This window comes from Akebia trifoliata, chromosome 10 (assembly GCF_017979445.1).
Source record: "Akebia trifoliata isolate Shusen 1 chromosome 10, ASM1797944v1, whole genome shotgun sequence".
In the NCBI taxonomy this organism is placed as follows: domain Eukaryota; kingdom Viridiplantae; phylum Streptophyta; class Magnoliopsida; order Ranunculales; family Lardizabalaceae; genus Akebia; species Akebia trifoliata.
In genome coordinates, this window is record NC_141384.1 from 29,100,787 (window position 1) to 29,119,978 (window position 19,192).

The 19,192-nt window shown below is 33.9% G+C and overlaps 2 protein-coding genes across 2 annotated transcripts; one reads left to right on the forward strand and one right to left on the reverse strand.

Annotated features, from left to right (window-relative positions):
* Positions 1–6,620: 6,620 nt before the first annotated feature.
* Positions 6,621–8,000, forward strand: LOC147393670 (WD repeat-containing protein RUP2-like). Its single transcript, XM_086455392.1, has one exon. The coding sequence runs from the start codon at positions 6,644–6,646 to the stop codon at positions 7,844–7,846; it is 1,203 nt and encodes a 400-aa protein (XP_086311518.1). The 5' UTR covers positions 6,621–6,643; the 3' UTR covers positions 7,847–8,000.
* Positions 8,001–9,982: 1,982 nt separating this feature from the next.
* On the reverse strand, positions 9,983–17,372 carry LOC147393671 (pre-mRNA cleavage factor Im 25 kDa subunit 2). The gene is made up of 7 exons (XM_086455393.1): positions 17,154–17,372; positions 16,830–16,875; positions 12,298–12,391; positions 12,125–12,198; positions 11,761–11,847; positions 11,553–11,663; positions 9,983–10,363 (listed from the first exon to the last, which is right to left on the reverse strand). The coding sequence occupies exons 1-7, from the start codon at positions 17,270–17,272 to the stop codon at positions 10,292–10,294; spliced, it is 603 nt and encodes a 200-aa protein (XP_086311519.1). The 5' UTR covers positions 17,273–17,372; the 3' UTR covers positions 9,983–10,291.
* Between the last annotated feature and the right edge of the window lie 1,820 nt (positions 17,373–19,192).

Consider the following 19,192-nt stretch of genomic DNA (forward strand, 5'->3'; position numbering starts at 1 on the left):
TTCTTTTCTTAATAGCTCCTGGACCTCATTTCAAGTTTATAATGTCTTTGAAATACCAAAACTACCATATTTCTCATCTTCTTCACATAGTTAAGTTTTCCAATGGAGATTACGATCATTTTTTACGATCTTTTGATCATGAATAGTGAATGGTGAATGGTGAATGGAGAATGATATTCTCTTAATCTTAAATATTTAGATGTATTTTTTTTTTAAAATTTATTTCGATGTTTAACAACAACAAAAATGATAACGAAGTTGAGATTTAAAATTTTCTTTTATTACATCGTAACTTTTGATTTGCAACTTTGATATATAAATTTTGGGTATTTTGAGGAAATATATCAAGTATCTAACTCGAAAAAATAAAAAATATGATTCACATTACAACGTCAAGTTCACCACTTTTTATTGTCTAGTTTAACATTTAATTACTTAGTGTTGAACTCATCACTTATCGTTCAGTTCACCATTTTTTATTGTGTAGTCCAACATTTAGTTACTGTCGAGTTCAACAATATTTTTATTTAAAAAAAACCTGTTGAACTTGAAAGTAATTAACTGTTGAATTAGACAATAAAAAGTGGTGAGTTTGACAATAAAAATATTGAAATTGACTATAAAAAATGTTGAATTCGACACTGTAATGTAACCAAGATTTTATCGTTTGTCGACTTCGATACTTGGTAAATCTTCTCGAAATATCCAAAATGCATATATTAGTTACAAATCAAAAGGTAAGATGTAATCATCAAAAAATTTAGAATTTCAACTTCGTTCTTCATTTTTTTTAATGAAACATCGAAATAAAAAAAATACATATAAATGTTCAAAATTAAGAGAATATCATTCTCCATTCATCATTCATGATCAAAGATTATCGGAATTGATCAAAGATCATTGAAAATAATTGTAATCGCCATTAGAAAACCTAACTATGTGAAGGAAATGAGAAAATTGTAGTTTCGATATTTCAAAGACATTATACACGTGAGATGAGGTCCAAGGACTATTAAGAAAAGAAAAGAAAAAAAATTAGTAAATGCACCAATCAAGAGATCACCCAAAACTTAAGGATTATTCAAAAAAAAAAAAAAGTCCATCCTCCAATGTCCTTTAAGTAATTTTCCTTTCAATTTGTTTGGGATGTGTCTATCATATTGGACGTCTTCACGTTAATAATCAATATATGATTTCAATCTCTCCATCCTCATGTATAATTCAGAAAAATCAACATCTTAATTACATATTTTCAAAATGTAATTTTCCTAGATTTTTTGTTTTAAAGTGTCCTGATGGAATTGAGGGTTGAGAACACTTACTGATGGTCCTGTGATATAGGACCCATTACATACTTGAGTCATGAATTCATGTGTGTAAATAAGGTCATTTACGTGGGCTCGCTTGCAACACAAGGGGCTTCAAATGGTTCACTTCCTCTCACCTCATGATGTGTGCCAAAAACTCTCGTCACCAGGGGCAGGGCCAGGATTTTACCCATGGCATCTAAGAGTAGAAAAAGTTTTAGGAGAGTAATTAAAAATGGAAAAAAAAATTGTGGGAGCAATAACAATGGATTTTTTAATCTGTCGCTAATATTTATCGCAATAGCTTATTAATTGATAGACTTGGAAAATTCTTTTGGGGGCAAGTGCCCCTACTTATCACCTAAAGACTTTACCAACTAAACTAATTGACATCTGCAGATTTGGGTTAACTATTTCATCATTTAAAACTTAAAGTAAGTGGATACACATAAAATACCTGTCAAAGATACTCAGACGCTTATTGTAATTATAAGTTATACAAAACTTTAGTCTATACATGAAGAATTAAATAAATGCGTCAGATAAAAACTCTCTATTTATAGAATGTTCAATGTCTATCATATAATAGGATTTCAAGGATTTTCTCTTTGATTATACTTATGAATTATTTCTCGTTTGTCTTTTTTTTTTTCATTACCATGACATCAATAAATAATTGGCTTTTCGACTTATGGCTTGGAAATCATAGAATGATATACATCTCGAGACTACTTGTGTGAATTGGGAGAGAAAACCATTTTCTTATATGTAAAATTTTAAAATGCTTACAAGACATTTTTCTATGTAGCATCTTTCCTTAAATAAAGGTAACGTACAATTGATTTAAAATAGTTACAAGAGATTGTGTGTGTGTTGGAAATGGAAAGCGTGGACTTTTAAACATTTACATTAAATACCACCCCTTGGTCGGTCTTAGTTAATTGTTGATATGTAGTAAAAAAAAATCATTTTTCTTCATAGTCATTGTCTTATTGTCTATATGTGAAGTCTATCGTATTATTATATTTTATAATTTTTAATGTTTATTGGAGGGCACTAGATCAAGTCTGTCATTATCTCCGATAACATATGAAATAGAATTGTACAATTAAAAAAAATCTCCAATTAAAGGTGCCAAAGAAGAAAATGAGATATCAATGTGAATGTACAAATTAGGTAAATTTGTAGAGGTACGAAAGAAAAGTTGTGATTCCCTCCCCCTTTGACACACGCCCTTTGATGTGGCATGAGTTATAACCATAAATTACTTTCCTCGAGATACACAACTTTACATCCTCATAAATATGTGCAATTGTGTATCCTGAGGAAATAATCTATCACGGGGCATGTGTCAGAAGGGGACGTCAGAAAATCATTATTCATAGAAGAAGGTAAAAAACAAATAAATGATAGCCCATCTAATCAAAGACATGGCCAAGGGGTCGTTGCCCTAGCAAAAACCCTTTACACCCTCTCCACAACCCCAAAATAACTACATATTCGACCTCTTTGAAAATTTTCTTTTAATCTATTTAAATTTATTTTTAACCCATTACTTATAATCTTGTCTTAATTCTATTGTAAAAAAACTCTTATTATTTTTTATTAAAGAAAAATCAATATCATCTACTTTTCAAAAATCCAAAAATGCTCTGAGTATTAAAGATTATGGCAGATAGAATCATAACGTTGAAGAGGATGGTAAAAAATATTACTCAAAATGTCGAAGAAGACCAATTTTAAGGGGATGGAAAAGAAGGTTTTTGATTACATGTTGAAAACTAAGGTATTCTAATAATTTTTATTTGACTATTAGAATAGAAAAGGTTGAAATTATGATAATCTCAAATATTCACCAAAACTTACATAGAGGAGAAGTCTAAATCACCCAAAAATAATGTGGGCCATGTTCTTAAAGATAACTGATTAAGAGATTGATTTGGATGTTTATAATCTAATCTTCATGAAAAAACTAGGAAGTAAATATTCAAAACTTCAAGGAATCATCCTACACTGCGTTCAACATTGAATTGACGTGAGAGTACACATATAATCATAGATTTATTTTCTTCGAGATACAAGTTAAAAATCAAATGTTAAACAATCCAAACTCAGTGTCAAACGCAGGAAGTCCTTTCCAATTTCAAATTAATAAATCACAAGTACTTTCTCCGCTAGTGAAACTTTTCCATGTTTTAATGATGAAAGAAAGTCAAATATTTGATATCCTCCATTAACATTAATCACACGTGTCGTCACTAGCGGTCCGGCTCTTTTAGTTTTCGTTTCGGTGACAGTTATAAGTCATGTTTGATACGTGCAGTTATTTATTTATTTATTTATTTTGGGAGGGGGAGATAATTAATTAGTAGACCCAGTGGTAGGGACCTCTTTCTAAATGCACCCTGACTTTTGGACGGGTATCTTAACAACCTTGATGGTAAAGTCCCTTTCTTCTTAATGCCCCCTCCTCACCCATGTAAAATATAAAATTTAAGCTGTGGATCTTGATGATTTAAATCTTTGACCTTGACTACTCATATTCAAGTCTAGATAGATGATTGAATATTTATTAGTCAATTATATTACAGAAAATAATAATTTTTTTAAATATAATTTTTTTATTTATAAAAAAAAAAAAAATTCTCAAAAAATTACTGAAATTTTTGAAAATACATAAAATATTACTTGAGTTGACATAGCTATCACATATTATTGACAAATCTTTCTCAAAACAAAGTGTCAACATTATATGATACCCTTGCAAATGTTTTCGGAATAAAGAAAAATACTTGTAATTATTTGAAAATTTTCTCTTTATGAAAAATTATTTCAAGTGAATAACAAAAGAATAAATTCTCACATAATTACCGAAGTTTTCAATATTTTGGAAATATTGCTAATGTTGAGACAACTATCAGGTAATATTGACAAAATATTATTAAATTATCAACATTTCAAAAATATTAAAAACTTTTATAATTATTTAGGAATTTACCCCTAATAAAATTATTTGGACAAGTCATTTCAATCTCCTTTCTTGTCCATTAAAAAAAAGATATTTCAGTAATACACCCCTTATGTAATTAATGATATTATGTTTAACCCTTACAAAATGCAACATATTTCAGAAACTTAAATTATTAAATCAAAATTTTACTGTTAAATCATCGACAAAAAGCAAATTTGATTTTTGGTAAAGGTAATCCTAATCTTGTATTTCATGGGGGGAAACTTAATATCACAAATTTTGAAGGGGTATTATTAAATTACCCCAAAAAAATCTAGAACAAATAATCACCAGGTTTGAAGGGGGTATTACAAAATTACCCCCAAAATATCTAGAACAAATCATGTAAGGGTAATACTAAGGTCGTCATAGTAACATATTTATATAAGAAATGATTAGGAAGTACAAGCCTCACTCAATATACTTGTAAAACCCAAACCGACCCGAACCATTATAGGTCCAAACCTATCCCAACTGTCAGTTTAATGGGTCGGATCTTTAGATCTATAACAGGCTTGAGTATATCTAATCTGTTTCACTTTTGGGCCTTAAAATTAAACTGGAGCTGATACTACGTTTACAAATAAACCTAAGCATGAGCTTATCTGTTAGGGCTTTAAAACCTCAAGCCTATAGGGCCATTAAGCGATCTCATAACTTTGGATCTGGATAGATGATTTGGATTCTAATAAGGATTTTTTTTTTTGGTTCAGTAAACCTGTTTTTAATGAGACCGTAACTTGGAGGTGACGGGAATCAAATCCACGTCTATGGTATCATCACCTAGAGATTTTACCAACTAAGCTAAAAAATATAATTTTTTCGTGCTTTATCAAATTCGATAAAGAATAGGATTGATCAAGGATCCAATTGGATAACCTATTGGGTTCGGTTCTGGACCAACCATGTCTAGATAGGTTAAAATATGAAAAAAAAGAAATTGTAAATTATATTATATAATTTGTTTGCATGTCAAATCCGATTTGAATCCGATCCATTTGTTATCAATCAAACTAGGATTATAATATGGGTTGAAATAAAAAACACAATCCGACCAGGCTTGGATCCGCCTATCAAATCAGCCCCGATTCTGATCCAATCCATTGAAAGCAGTACCTTTATAAAAAAAGAAAAAAAAAATTGGTGGCTACGGCTTCAACTCGAACTAAATGACCAAAAAAATCTCGATAAATTGACGAAAACGAAACGTGGGATTATCAGTGACAACAGGAGGCGTGGCTTCAACCACGTTATCTAAAAAGCCAAAGCAAAACTTGTGTCCACAGCATACAAATGAGGCACAAAAGCAACCACCTTTTCTTTCTTCCTCCTCCACTGGAATAATTTGTAAAATTAAATACCACGAATATAACAAAAACCAATAAATGATGGAGACCTAATCTTCAAAATACCCAAAATGCCCTCATTTTTTTTTAATTGAAAAATATGTTTGATTTCTCTATAGTGTGAGAAACCACTAAAAAACTAATCAAATATTCTAATATAGAACCAAAAGTTACTAAAATTAAGAAAAATGCATGGTTGGTCTAGAAAGAAGTCCGCTATGTATACAGGTTTAATGATTATAAACAATTTAACTTCAAAGTTATATAGCCCATTCAGATTTAATCAATTGAGTCAACGGTTTGGATTGATCAAACACATTAAATTATGCATGACTCGGGTGGATTGGGATCGAGACTCAAATTGTTTGGTTCCAATCTTTTATATCAAATCAAATGATCTTACTCGCATAACACACCACACCCCCCTCTTGAGCAGATCCTTTGTGGTGTGAATCTCTTGTAGCTCTCTGTAACTCATATTAACGGAAGTGGATGTGTCACATCATCAAGATGATTGCATCAAATCGTTTAAATATAGGAGTACAATGACCATCCATTTTTCAACACTTGATTAAGGTAAAAAAAAAAAACGTTTGGGATCCTATCAATCAATAAGATTGGGAGTATCATAATATGATCTCAAAGGCCAAGTCGAGTGGAGTCTGAATCCTAGCCCATCTTAATTCAATCGACAACGTCCAAAACTGAGTTGGACCAAGTAACGTGGAACTAAACCGAGTTAGACTGAGTCCGAGTCATGTATGAGCCCCTACGTCGTACCATTTTTTATTTTATTTTATTTTCTAATCCATTAAACAATAGTATTATGGCTATCATATGATGCCTATGAGTGGCATTTTTTGCAATTCCACACACTGTTGAGGTCATATCTGTAACACCAATTCAAATATTTAGAGAGAAAAAAATAATGCTTCTATTCTTTGTTATCAACATCATCTTTAAACTTTAATTTTGGTTCCATGGGAGTCTCTCATTGGTCCCCAAATCCAAAAAACTCCAATTCCATCACCACCACCACCACCACCCTCTATGAATGGGAAATGAACTTCCATCACTCACTTCAAATCCACGAAAAACAAGAAAGAAAAGAACAACAACAACAAGAAGAAGAGAAAGCTCGATGCGAATGGGACTTCAACCTCCGCACAATTGTCACTTCTACCTCTATCGGGACCATCTCCGATACCCTCGGTGTAACGGAGTTCGACCCTTCAGATCATCTCTTAGCAACGGGCGGAATTGCTAGGAAGATAAGAATTTATAATATATCATCTTTATTATCACATGATATAGCCCAAGGTACTATTTCTTTACTAGACCACAATAATGTAAGTGACTACAACATTTGTACCCCCGCCAAGCTAAGTAGTCTTCGATGGAAGCCCGATACGGAGTCCCGTGTTATCGGTTCAGGAGATTACGATGGAGTGATCACCGAATACGATCTAGAGCGACAAGTATCAATATTTGAGCGCGACGAACATGGCGGACGACGTGTGTGGAGTATCGATTACTCACAATGGGGGTCGAAAGTAGGGGCATCAGGATCAGATGATGGAACAATGCATGTGTGGGATACACGTAGTTGTGGTGATGGTAACAAGTGCGTGGCCGTGGTACAGCCTAGTGTGACACGGAGCCCTGTTTGTTGTGTAGAATTCGACCCATTTGGTTCGAATTTAATTGGTGTTGGATGTGCAGATACGAAAGCGTACACGTACGATGTTCGGAAGATGTCGGGTCCGACATCTGTGTTAATTGGGCATCAAAAAACCGTGTCATACGTTAGATTCCTTGGGGAAGGGATGATGGTGTCTGCAGCAATTGATGGGTGTTTGAAGCTGTGGGAGGTGGATGGTGCACGTGTGATTCGCACGTATAAAGGGCATAGTAATAGTAGGAATTTCGTTGGGTTGTCTGTGTGGAGGAATGGAGGGTTGATTGGTTGTGGGTCTGAGAATGATCAAGTGTTCGTTTATGATAAGAGATGGGGGAGTCCCATATGGGTGGGAGGGTTAGAACAGGTGGGTGTGATAGGGTGTGACCGGAAGTTTGTTAGTAGTGTGTGTTGGAGACAAAGTGGGGAGGATGATTGCACACTTGCGACTGGGGGATCTGATGGGAATTTACAGGTTTTTGTGGGTAAAAGAAGGTCATCTTGATTTATTTGATGATTTCTCTCCCATTTACTTACCAACGATTCAATTTTCAGACGTTTTATTATTTGAGAAAAGCGGAACAAAATACAGTCTCATGTCAGTTGTTCTTACCAAACTGATAAGAAAATGTTCAATAATTTATGTAATTTTATCTCTCTCTCTCTCTCTCTCTCTCTTAGCTGTCAATGGATCGGGTCCAGTTTGGATTCGATCAATCAGGTTCCAATCAGATAAATATTGGATTGGACCTGGAACTAGAACCAATCGGATCAGACCATTGTTGGATCTCAGGATTAAGATCCAATGCGCTCAGATCAAATTAGTTTGATACACAAAATACAAATAAATTTCATATGTGTGGCATGTTCAGAATCACAGATCTTTTCCTTCATGTATCTCCAAGAAAACGATCTGTGGTTTTGTGCACATGGCATGTCAACGAGGGACGGATTTACAGTGGCGGCTACAGGGTACTCCCCGATGATGATGTGGCATGTGCATAGAATCACATATCTTTTCCTTTGTATCTCCAAGAAAAAGACATGTGATGTGTATACCAGGGCGGATTTACAATGGGGGCAATGGAGGGCACTTAACCCCCCCGACTTGTATTTTCGATGAAAAGCATCTATGGTTTCTACACACTTTCATCGTATGTGCGATATGAGGTATAATCTCAACTTCATCATTAATCTTACCTCTAGTTATACAAAATATTTAAATGAGTCTTTTGCTATTACAAAGATAAATAGTAAAGAATTGGTTCCTCTTTAGATTTACCTTCTATTTTTACTCTCTTTCTAAAACCTAAATAGTTGCATTTTTAATAATTTGTCTTTTGAGATATTTTTAGAGAAACCCTTTCCTTGCTATGATAGTGAGGAAATAGGTGTTAAATTAATATGCATAAAACAAGACCTTGAGATTTATTATGAATTTCGAAGAATTATTTTACACATCTCGAGGCCTTTATGGTGGATAAGACTTAGTAACGCCTTTTTCCCTCACCATCATAATAAGGTTAGTCGGACTCATATTTTTAAGGCCATACTGATAAGTGACACCCAAGGATAATTTGACTAACTTTTTGTATATTCCCTTTTAGAGTCGTACAAAATCATAAAGATTTGTCCTTGTGTATCCCGAAGCAAAGGAGGAGTGTACCAAAAAAGTGATCAATCATATCATCACAACTTTAAAATTTACAGTGTTAGAAACATCCAATCATTGTCTTGGATAATACATAAGAAAAGAAAATTTGAGTTCCCTTGAGAAACCTGTAACTCATAAAATCGAAGTCGAATGATTGGGGTAGAGGTGTGCTTCTAAAGAAGTATTGTATGAAAGACACGTACAAATCAAACTAGAAGAAAATTTTCATTAAATAGTAGTAAAACCACCTATGCTTTACAAATGACTAAAAATTAAGAGAAAGTCAACCGAGATAATTTGACCATACTCAACAAAAGCTAATTGCAACCCTACTTAGAAAAAATATGCAAGTTTGAAGATTTTTAAAGAGCTAAATAAATATTCAAAAGAATGTAAAAGCATATATGAACTCTCTCTCAATAACATGTAACTTGATTTTTAAATTTTCAAAGAAAATGTTCAACTTCTTAGTATAATAGATAGATTATTGCGAATGCATTAATAGATTTATACTTTAATAATTTTATAATAAAAAAAATTAAAATAGATTTGATCAAAAATACTCACCCTTCTCTCACTATAATAGTGGGGGGCAAAAAAAAAGTAAATGTGCTTCAAAGATATTATGGATGAAATGAACATAAATTTTCCAACAATCAACCCTAATTTTAATAATAACTAATGACAGATCTATGATATCATCACCTATGGACATAAGTAAAGAATCTCTTTCACATGAAGAGTTATAGTTACTGAAGAAAAAAATCTAACACCAAGAATGCATCCAACTTGAAAGCTTAGAACAGTCAGAGCAAGGACTGCTTTAGCTTCATGACTGTTAGCCATCAAAGCAAGCAACAATTTCATTTCGATTGCTGAAAAAATACATGTATTGAGTGAGTCCTCTTTTAGCTTAACTAGATTACAATGGTTGCGTGTACAGCACACACTGAACCGCCTGAGAGAGCATAAACCACAACATTTGAAATTTCCCAAGAATGATTTCCATCCTAATATCAATGCATAGCTCCAGGACAACTTGAGCCCAAATGCATACAAGCACACGTGAACAAGATCAACCATTTTACTCTATAAGTGCACTACAATGCAAGTATATAGTAGGATTCATAAATAGAATGTCTGAGCAGCATAAAGTTATAAAAATAAAAATAGAAGTTAGATTAGCTTCACGGGTTTGTCTGTCTGCAAAACTTGAGTACCCTATCGAAATCAATCAATCAATTGGCAGTTTTAAGCACCACAGCCTGATATGAGCTCTTGAAATCTCACAATGTTTCACGCATTGATCATGTTGAACTGGAATCTGGACAGCTGCTGCGGGATTGTGGAGATGACCGGCCCGTATCTCTGCAACCAGGTTATAGCAAGGCATATGTTTCAATCAAGATCCATGTTTGAAAAATCACAAACATATTATAGAAAATGGGGCCCTCTTCCCGGGAAAAAGACGAAGCGAGAAGACACATGCACAATTAACAAAAGATGAGAAGGTGAATACACAAATCTATTGCATTGTGGTAATTAAACCTAAAACTTGATAATAACAATGCCCGATGCAGTAACTTGTATGTATCATATAGATTAGTACTAAAGCAAACTAACATGTACTCTTTTCCTAGAAGGATGGAATCACATATCATCCAATACACAAAAGCTGCACAAAATTGAATGTTTTGATGTCATTTGCCTCCACAACGTTGAAAAAAATTTATATTTCAAAAACTGTGTTTTTCCAAGCTTTTTATTTTTTATTTTTATACATGGGTATCCAGACTTAGTCCATCCGACTAATCCCATGGACACGCCCGTCACCACTTCCAGCACGTGCCTTGTGTCCCTGGCCTTTTAAAATACCAGGGTGGTGGCCAACAAGGGGTGAAGTGATTCGTACTAAGGACCTCTACTTCCAGAGGCATGGTCCTGGCCTTCTCACCAACCCCTTGTTGGTTCCTAGCATTAATATATTTATACATAATGGTTTAAGTTATAACCAGCTGATTCTCCTGATTCTTTACTCAATTACACCCTTATTCTAATTAAATAGGTGAGAACAGCAGATTCTAATGGGTATTTTTTTTTTCCAAACGTTATTTTAGCATACAATTTTCAATGTTAATGGTTGTTATATACAGTTTTTTTTTCTCTCTTTTAACTTCTTGAAGATGGACAATATAACGTCATGATGGTTCCAGATTCATATTTCTATTTGATTTTCCTATTTTAGCACGCATTTCTGAATGCTATGTAACATAAACAATGAAACCTACTATAACAAGGTAACGTTGTTATGGCTACTGCTATTATAATGGCCACAACAGTAACACCAGCACCCCATTAAACTGTTTTAAGGACCCTTTCAAAACCTTCATTTATATGGATGAGCAGACACTCATCATCTATGCCTAAGATGGTTACACTAGCAATGGAGTTTCTTAGAGCTGAATATGATATCTTATAATCAAATATGGTATCACTACCCAGACTTTACAAACCCACCAAGTTGGTACCATCACAGAGCTGTGTATTGTTCTCATACCTGAACGTTATCATAGAGCTCAAACAGTGGAACGGCAAGCAGTTTCAAGTTTTTGGGTACTGCGAAATACTCCCTTTCAGACAAATGAACAAGGAAAAGCTTCTTACACTCCTGAATCAAAGACCACTTTCAACTTAGTAAAGTCAACAAAAAAACAAAATTCCAACAAATAGTGAAGCCATCGTTCCTGAGCTTGAAATGCCCTTACCTTAGGTTTAGTGATGTGAGGAGGGCAGTATGGGTACATCATTGTTTCAAAGTTTGGCCTCCACCAGATAGCAACACACTCACCAATCTGCAATTGGATTCAACAAGTGAATAAGAACTCAAGTCCACCATACATAGATCAGAAAATCTGAGCTTCTGCCCTTGGAGAGCTAGTTTACATCAACTCAGGGAATTTTCTGCACTGGAACTACTCCGCAAGTCACCAATTTGATTGGTCATGAAGGGAGTGCAGGTAATTTTTCACAATTCCATGTTAAGAGTAGTCTCATAATGTTGGGACACAGCACATAAGACTGTAAATAGTAGATGTCTTCAAATCCTCGTAGTACTTATTAGAACTATACCTGCCAATCTGGCTGAAGAGCAGTTGCATTAGCAGCGAGTTTACTGGATAGTTTTCTTTTCAAACCCTCAATTTCTGCAATGTTCAACAAGATCGTAAATAATACTACATCCAAAAGCATATTCATGAGATCCCCTGCAAAGAAATAATAATAAAAAAATGATGATTTCATACCATTCTCTCCAGGCTTCAAACGCCCACCCGGAAGTTTGCAAAAGGTGTTCCCAATTTGCAGCAGAAGTATGTGGGGGTGGTTATGCTCCTGTACCTGCAGAAATAAAGCCAAATTGACAGACCACAAAATTGTGATCAAGCTAATTACTCCATTAACAGATTTCTCAAGCCTTTGTTGAGACCAAAGCGTGGGGCATGAGTCACATGACAAACAAATTTGCTATGCCACCTTCATAATAAAGATGTTGTCTGAGTGTCCAACACTGATATAGTTTGTCAGAATTATTTGTCATCACCATCATCAAAAACCTTATCCAAATGATATGGGGCCGGCCAAGCTAATCCTGTCCTCCCTCCAATAAATTCTGTCTAAAGCTACATCTTCCGAATTATTAATCCCAACACACCAAATACGCCAACATGGCCATACAATTTATTCCATATGTTGATATCAATTATTTTAAAATGCTTTAATTCACGTCAAGTATTTAATATAAAAAGGTAAATGTGGCAATATGCTGATACAAAATCATTTATGTATAAAACCAGTATATAAATAATAACTAACCAAAATAAGTTATTAACTAGGGGGAAAAAAAGGTTGTCATTCTTCTTACCTAGCATACCACCAATTTGTGCGGGTAAGTAAATTCTCAGTACTGATTATTTTAGGATGAAAGTTGATTGAATGCTAAAAGGTACACAGCATATTCAAGCACTTCAATTGGTAAGATTCTCAAGAAGTCATTGTGAATGGCTCCAAAGGCTAGAATGGGGATTCTACAAGGTTTTCCAGTGTGCTTCTTCAGCTCACACAAAAAAAATGGTGGTTGAAATTAGGGGATATGGAATAACCCCAATATAAGGATTAGGCATCTGGGATTCCATTTTTATTAATCTTTCAAGGAAAGAAGCTCAAAAAAGGCTGGAACATGGGAGGAGCTCCAGAGGACTTCTTATGGCGTTTGTTGATGAGCGGGATGTTGTGAAGATGCAAATGAATAAATCAACAACACGATATTTACATATCAACAACATGATAAAATCAACAAACATGCACGCACACAAACACATAATATTTGCATAGTTGTTCGCATTTGTATTGCCAAAAGGGTCACAATTGAAGAGTTTTCACTAGATTATTAGACAAGGGAGAACAAGAAAAGCTTTTGCGATGGCTCATTTAAAATCTCAATCCAAATCCAACCAAATTAATACTCACAAGTCACAAGAATTTCAACTAAACTGGATAAAGAAGGAATGTTATGTCAGTTGTACGCATGTGCAAAAAATTGCCATCTTTAAACATGACCACCATCACAGAGATGGGATAATGCTTTTGATGATTGTGATGACAACAATAACTTCACCCCAAGTAAAGAAACTAAGATCTCAAGGGAAAAATTATTCATAATTGGGCAGTGCCAGGCCTTCTTGGCTAGAGAAAGGAATCCTTTGGAATTTGGATGCTGAGGAAATGAGCGCTCTCTTCAAGATGTTATCATTCTGGTGCAAGGTGCTCAAGGAGTTTAACTGTGTATTCTTTGAGTACTTTCTGTTTAGATAGGATTCGTTGTGTAAAGTTCTAGGTAAGTTTACTTTTGTCTTGTTTGTATCTTGGTGGTTACCTTGTTTCTTCTTCTTCTTCTTAATTAATTTTTTGAATCTTTCGGGGCCGGGAAGGGAATCTTTACAATGCAAGGGTTTACGGAGCCATTCTACATAAACATGTTAAGGCGGCTGCCTAGACAGATTTTTGATATTTCGTTGCATTGCCTATGACTGTATTATGATTTATTGTTGTGGTTGATGAAGCTCATTAAAACCATATTTATCCATCTATTATCCTTTTATGATTTATTGTTGTGGTTGATGCACTTAGTTCATGGGGTGCAATTAAATTTTAATTGTTGGGATGAATTTCAAGGCATTATCGGCATGTTGGATTTTTACACTGACAGTTGATATGAGAAAACTGATTGTTGTTTTCTTCCAAATAATCCACCATAAGCAACAACTTGATTAGGATGTTGTCTATCGAGGATTCAACCAACCTTGATGTGGACCAAACATTCATTTCAAGAGCATTTGTTTCTATTTTCCTTTATTAGAGGAAAGTGGGTGAAGGCGGGTGTTTGATCCCAGGTTTGAGGTATTTCCACTCGTATACTACCAATTCAACAAATTAATACCTTCTAATTTTTTAGTTCTCTTTCTTTTTTTTCGACACATGTAATCATCATCTACACCTTAACCCAATTACTAAGTCAGTAAAATGAATCTTATTTCAAAATAACTCTATCATGAACCGTGTATATAATCAAAGCATATTCCTACATATTTCTCACTACATCAATGTCATTTTTTATTAGTCTTCTTTTCACATGCCTGGACCATCTAAAAAGAATTTCACTTACTATATATCCTCTTGGACTATTCCCGAATATACTCGCTCTCGATTAGTTTTTGTTTTAATCTTACCACTCATCCATCTCAACATTCTAGCGACTAAACCGATCAACAGTGTGACTTGAATATTAAAAACAGAATCGTGATAATCTGACGCTCCTTTTTTGTATGCTCCCTTCACAAAATCGTAGATCCATTGCTTCGGGATACACAAGGACAGATATTCATGGTTTTGAACGATTCTATGGAGGGAACGTGCAAAAAAGGAGCGTCAGATTATCACGACTCCTAAAAAATGGTATAACAAAGAAGATACGTCCAATACAATTATTAATTTATTTATTAAAAGTTTTAGATAACATGCATGACATGAAGAAGAATAATTGGTAACACAAATGATAAATCTAAAGCTAGTAAAACATTTATAGGAACTAAGAAGAAGGAATCTAGTGTAGATTGTGTATTGTTAATCCGGCAGTCCTAAGCATTGAGGTTTGAGCATTATACACCAAAACATTTTAGAAATAACAAGAATAGAGAATCTAATGCAGGACAATCTATATATGTTCTACTTTGGGAAGGGTGGTGGAAATGGCAAACTAGGTACTGAAGAAGAAAAATTATATATATATATATATATGGGTCGGGTTCCGTAGACAAACTTCTAGTCAAAGTGTTTTGTCCTATATGGGCTAAAACTTTCATAATGGCCTATATTTTGTGAGGTTGATCTTTATGATGAGGAAATCATCCTCACAAAAATCAGCCCATTCTGAAATTTCTAACCCTAGTTTTTAAGTTGAAAAATCATGGACCGTCAATTTTTTACAGTTAGTTTGTAACCACTTTTCATGGGGTTAGAAGTTTCGAAATGGACTGATTTTTTGTAAGGAACATCTCCTCAGCATAGAGATCATCCTCACAAAAAAATCAGTCCATTCCGAAACTTTTTAGCCATATAAGACAACTTTAACTAAAATGTTGTCTACAATTTTATCTACCATATATATATATTGAGAAAAGGGGTTTCCGAAATCCTAATTGGTTATATGTTGAAATGTAAAACACAAAAATTTTCAATTACAACATTTTGAAATTACGATTAAGGGAAGGTTTAGAGTATTTGGTGGGGGGATTAAGTGATAGAGTATAGGGTAGATTTGAAGAAGAGATTAATGGAATAAAGGTTAAAGAAAATGGAAAAGGATTAAGGGTAGAATAAAATAGATTTCAGGAATTCAAAATTCAAGACTTTGAGAATTCAAGAATCAAGAACAATAAGGATTTAAAGAAAATCAAGAAAATAGATATAAGATTAAAAGAAAAAGAGAAGGGATAGAAAGATAGATCATTGGAATCACACCAAGATGAATGGCCTCCAATTACTGGAAAAACTGCAAATTTTCTTTTTATTTCGTAAAACTGATAAAAACCCATGTAAGATTGACACCCATCAGTATTTTGGCCATAACTTTCTTAAAAGTCATTATAATTGTAAAATCTTTGGGCTCATTGAATAGGTAATTGAATAACATACCAAATAACACAAAAATCGACTCAATACGACAAGTTTTGACCCATCAAAATAAGACTTGAAGAAAAACGACAAGAATAGTAAGAATTCTAAAATAATTAAAAGACATCACAAAAATCTAATAATCCAATTTAAAATTAATCCCTATAAAAAAAAAATAACTCCAAAACAAGTTGCAATATAAATAATTCCAAATTTTCCATTGGAACCCATGACTGCTAGCTTGATTCATGTCCCGCATTAGAATCCCTCCTTGATATTCCTAAAAGATGCCCATAATTGAATCATTGAAAAAACCAAGTCACCGACCGTTTGGATTGAAACAACTTAGAACATCAACTAACCGAAGTTAGAATTTAGCAGCAGAAAGAAGAGAAAAAACATAAAATCAGGCAGTGAAATAGACGATTCCAAATATTGAATTTATTATATAAAAAGAGTTCAACAAAAATGAATTATTCCATGTTTAGCCTAGATAAATGTCGAAGATTTAAAACCAAATCAGACACAAGAACTTTAAATTTGGACTTAAACTTAACCAAATAAATAAAATAACCTGAAATTTTAAGAGATCTGAGATAATACTAACCAATAGAATCGCTTCGACGCTAGTCCTCATGCCTTCTTTCATATAGCTGTAGATCAAAGACCACAATTCAGTCCTCCGTTTTTAGTTTCTTCTGATTTGATCTCAAATTGATACATTTAATCCTTCCAGTATATAAATAAATAAATAAAAATTGCAGAGGAGCAACAAAAAAATCCAACACCAGAGATGGCCACAAAAACCCTAAAACACATGATGAAATCTAGGGTTTTGTTATATTAGAGATTGTAAAGTCGAACACAAGCCCTAATAAAAAAATAAGGAAATCGAAAGATAGGGTTTTGAGATGTTTGAAATTAAACTTACTTGACTTTCATTCGCGCGAGGCGATCTGCGACAGAAGTGTCTTTCTCCATCTTTGGTTCCTTCGTTCCGAAGGTGTAACTCGAAAGTGGATATGTGTTTACTACAGACGACGCCACCATCTCTCTCTCTCTCTCTCTTCGAACCAGCAAAGAAAACTTCTATTTTCTGTGCAGAACTTTAAGAGTGATTTTGAAACTCGTCGAACCAGCAAAATAGCAGCTACGCTTCTGCGTCCTGTATATGACTCGGTCGACAAATAGCAACACACGGTGTCTACGTGGCACGCTTCTATTGGAGATTAGCTTCGTTACGACTTACGAGTCCCACGTGTTTTAAACACTATAACCAAAACATGCCGATGGACACCGTTCCAAATGAAACACCTCACGGAGGAAGGGCTGAGTAACAGTGGTGCAAACATCTATGATTCCTTAAATCCATCCACGTCATTAATGTGAGAATCGATTTAAGTTTTGATATTACTCGAGCATTTTCCTTAAACTTAATATAATTAAGGTCATTTTCGTCAAAAATCAAGAAAATCGTATGATACCACGACCTGATTAAAATCACATTACTTAATTTTCAAAAAAGTGATGATTTTGTAACTTAACCTGATAGGATAACTCGAAAACTCACTGATATAATAAGTGCCAGAATTGTAGATTTTTTCCTTCGGAATTTATAGTTGCACATGTTTTATGGGGATGTGATGTATCCCGAAGGAAAAAATCTATAATTCTTGCAAGGTACACATCTGTTGAGTTTTTGAGTTACCGTATAGGTTGAGTTGCATAATAATTATAGTTTTCAAAGTTACAAAAATATCATTTTGACTATGTGATCTTCAAAATCGCCCCTTACTACTTTAAATTATAAGCCCTTTACAGATGTGCTTTTGCAAATGCCACCTTCCAGTAGGAATTATAATGATTTTAGGTTTGAGAGTGATTAGTTGGGGATCTCTTAGAAATGATTGCAACCTTTCACGTAAAAACATTCCCTTTGCAATCCATTAGCATGATTGCACTTAAAATATATATATATATATATATATATACATATATTATAGTTTTATATTATGAAAAACAGAGTTCTTCTTCTTAAAATAAAGGGAGGCTAAGATGAGAGTGAGATACGTGAGAGAGGGGAGCAGCTCCTCTGTAGCTTTATGTAGCTCTTTGTTGTGACTATCAAGACAGTTACATCCAATCCTTTAAATTTAGGAGTTCAAAGACTGTCCATTTTCAAACACTTGATCTTAGCAAAAAATTTTTTTTTTTTTTTTTTATATTTATTATTTTCATTAATCTAATGTTAAGTGGACTGTAAAGTAAGAGCTACAAGAAAAATAAGCTACAGAGGATCCACTCCCAGGAGAGAGGGCTATGATAAGAATGAAAGAGAGAGGAGAAGACGATAGATAATAAGAATAGAGGGATAGGAGTTTGAAATGAGAGAAAATAAAGGGTGAGCAAAGAAAGGCGATGAGAGACTTAGATTAGCGTGTGAGTGGAGAGAGAACAACAAAGAAAGATGACAACATGGGAGAGGAGAGGAGATCGGGGTGGTGTGCAATTTGCATAGATTTTTATAAAGTAAAAAAATATGTAATTTTTTAGCATTGGGTTGCAACATGCTACTTGTGATATGCAACTAGTTGATCCCTTTAGAACTCTTTGAAGATTGAGATGATTCGAGCAATTGGGCAAGATGATCAATGAGAATCATTTAACACATTGACTCGTATATTTTAAATTTAGTATCTCGTTACCATCCGAGTCATCGAACTATTCAAATGATCTAATGTTTTGGGTTTTCCCACACCCTTATATGTCTAAACATTTATTATTATTATTTTCTTATTATATGGTGGATAGTTCACTAAATCGTTATTTTGATCAATGGTAGAGATACCCTTATGTTTTCAAACTGATGATAAGCACCCTCTTGATCTAAGTTTGTCTCGAGAGACTAACAAAAATGTTTTCAATGTACTAGAGAAAATCCTCGACTTTTCTACCAAAAAATTCATACTT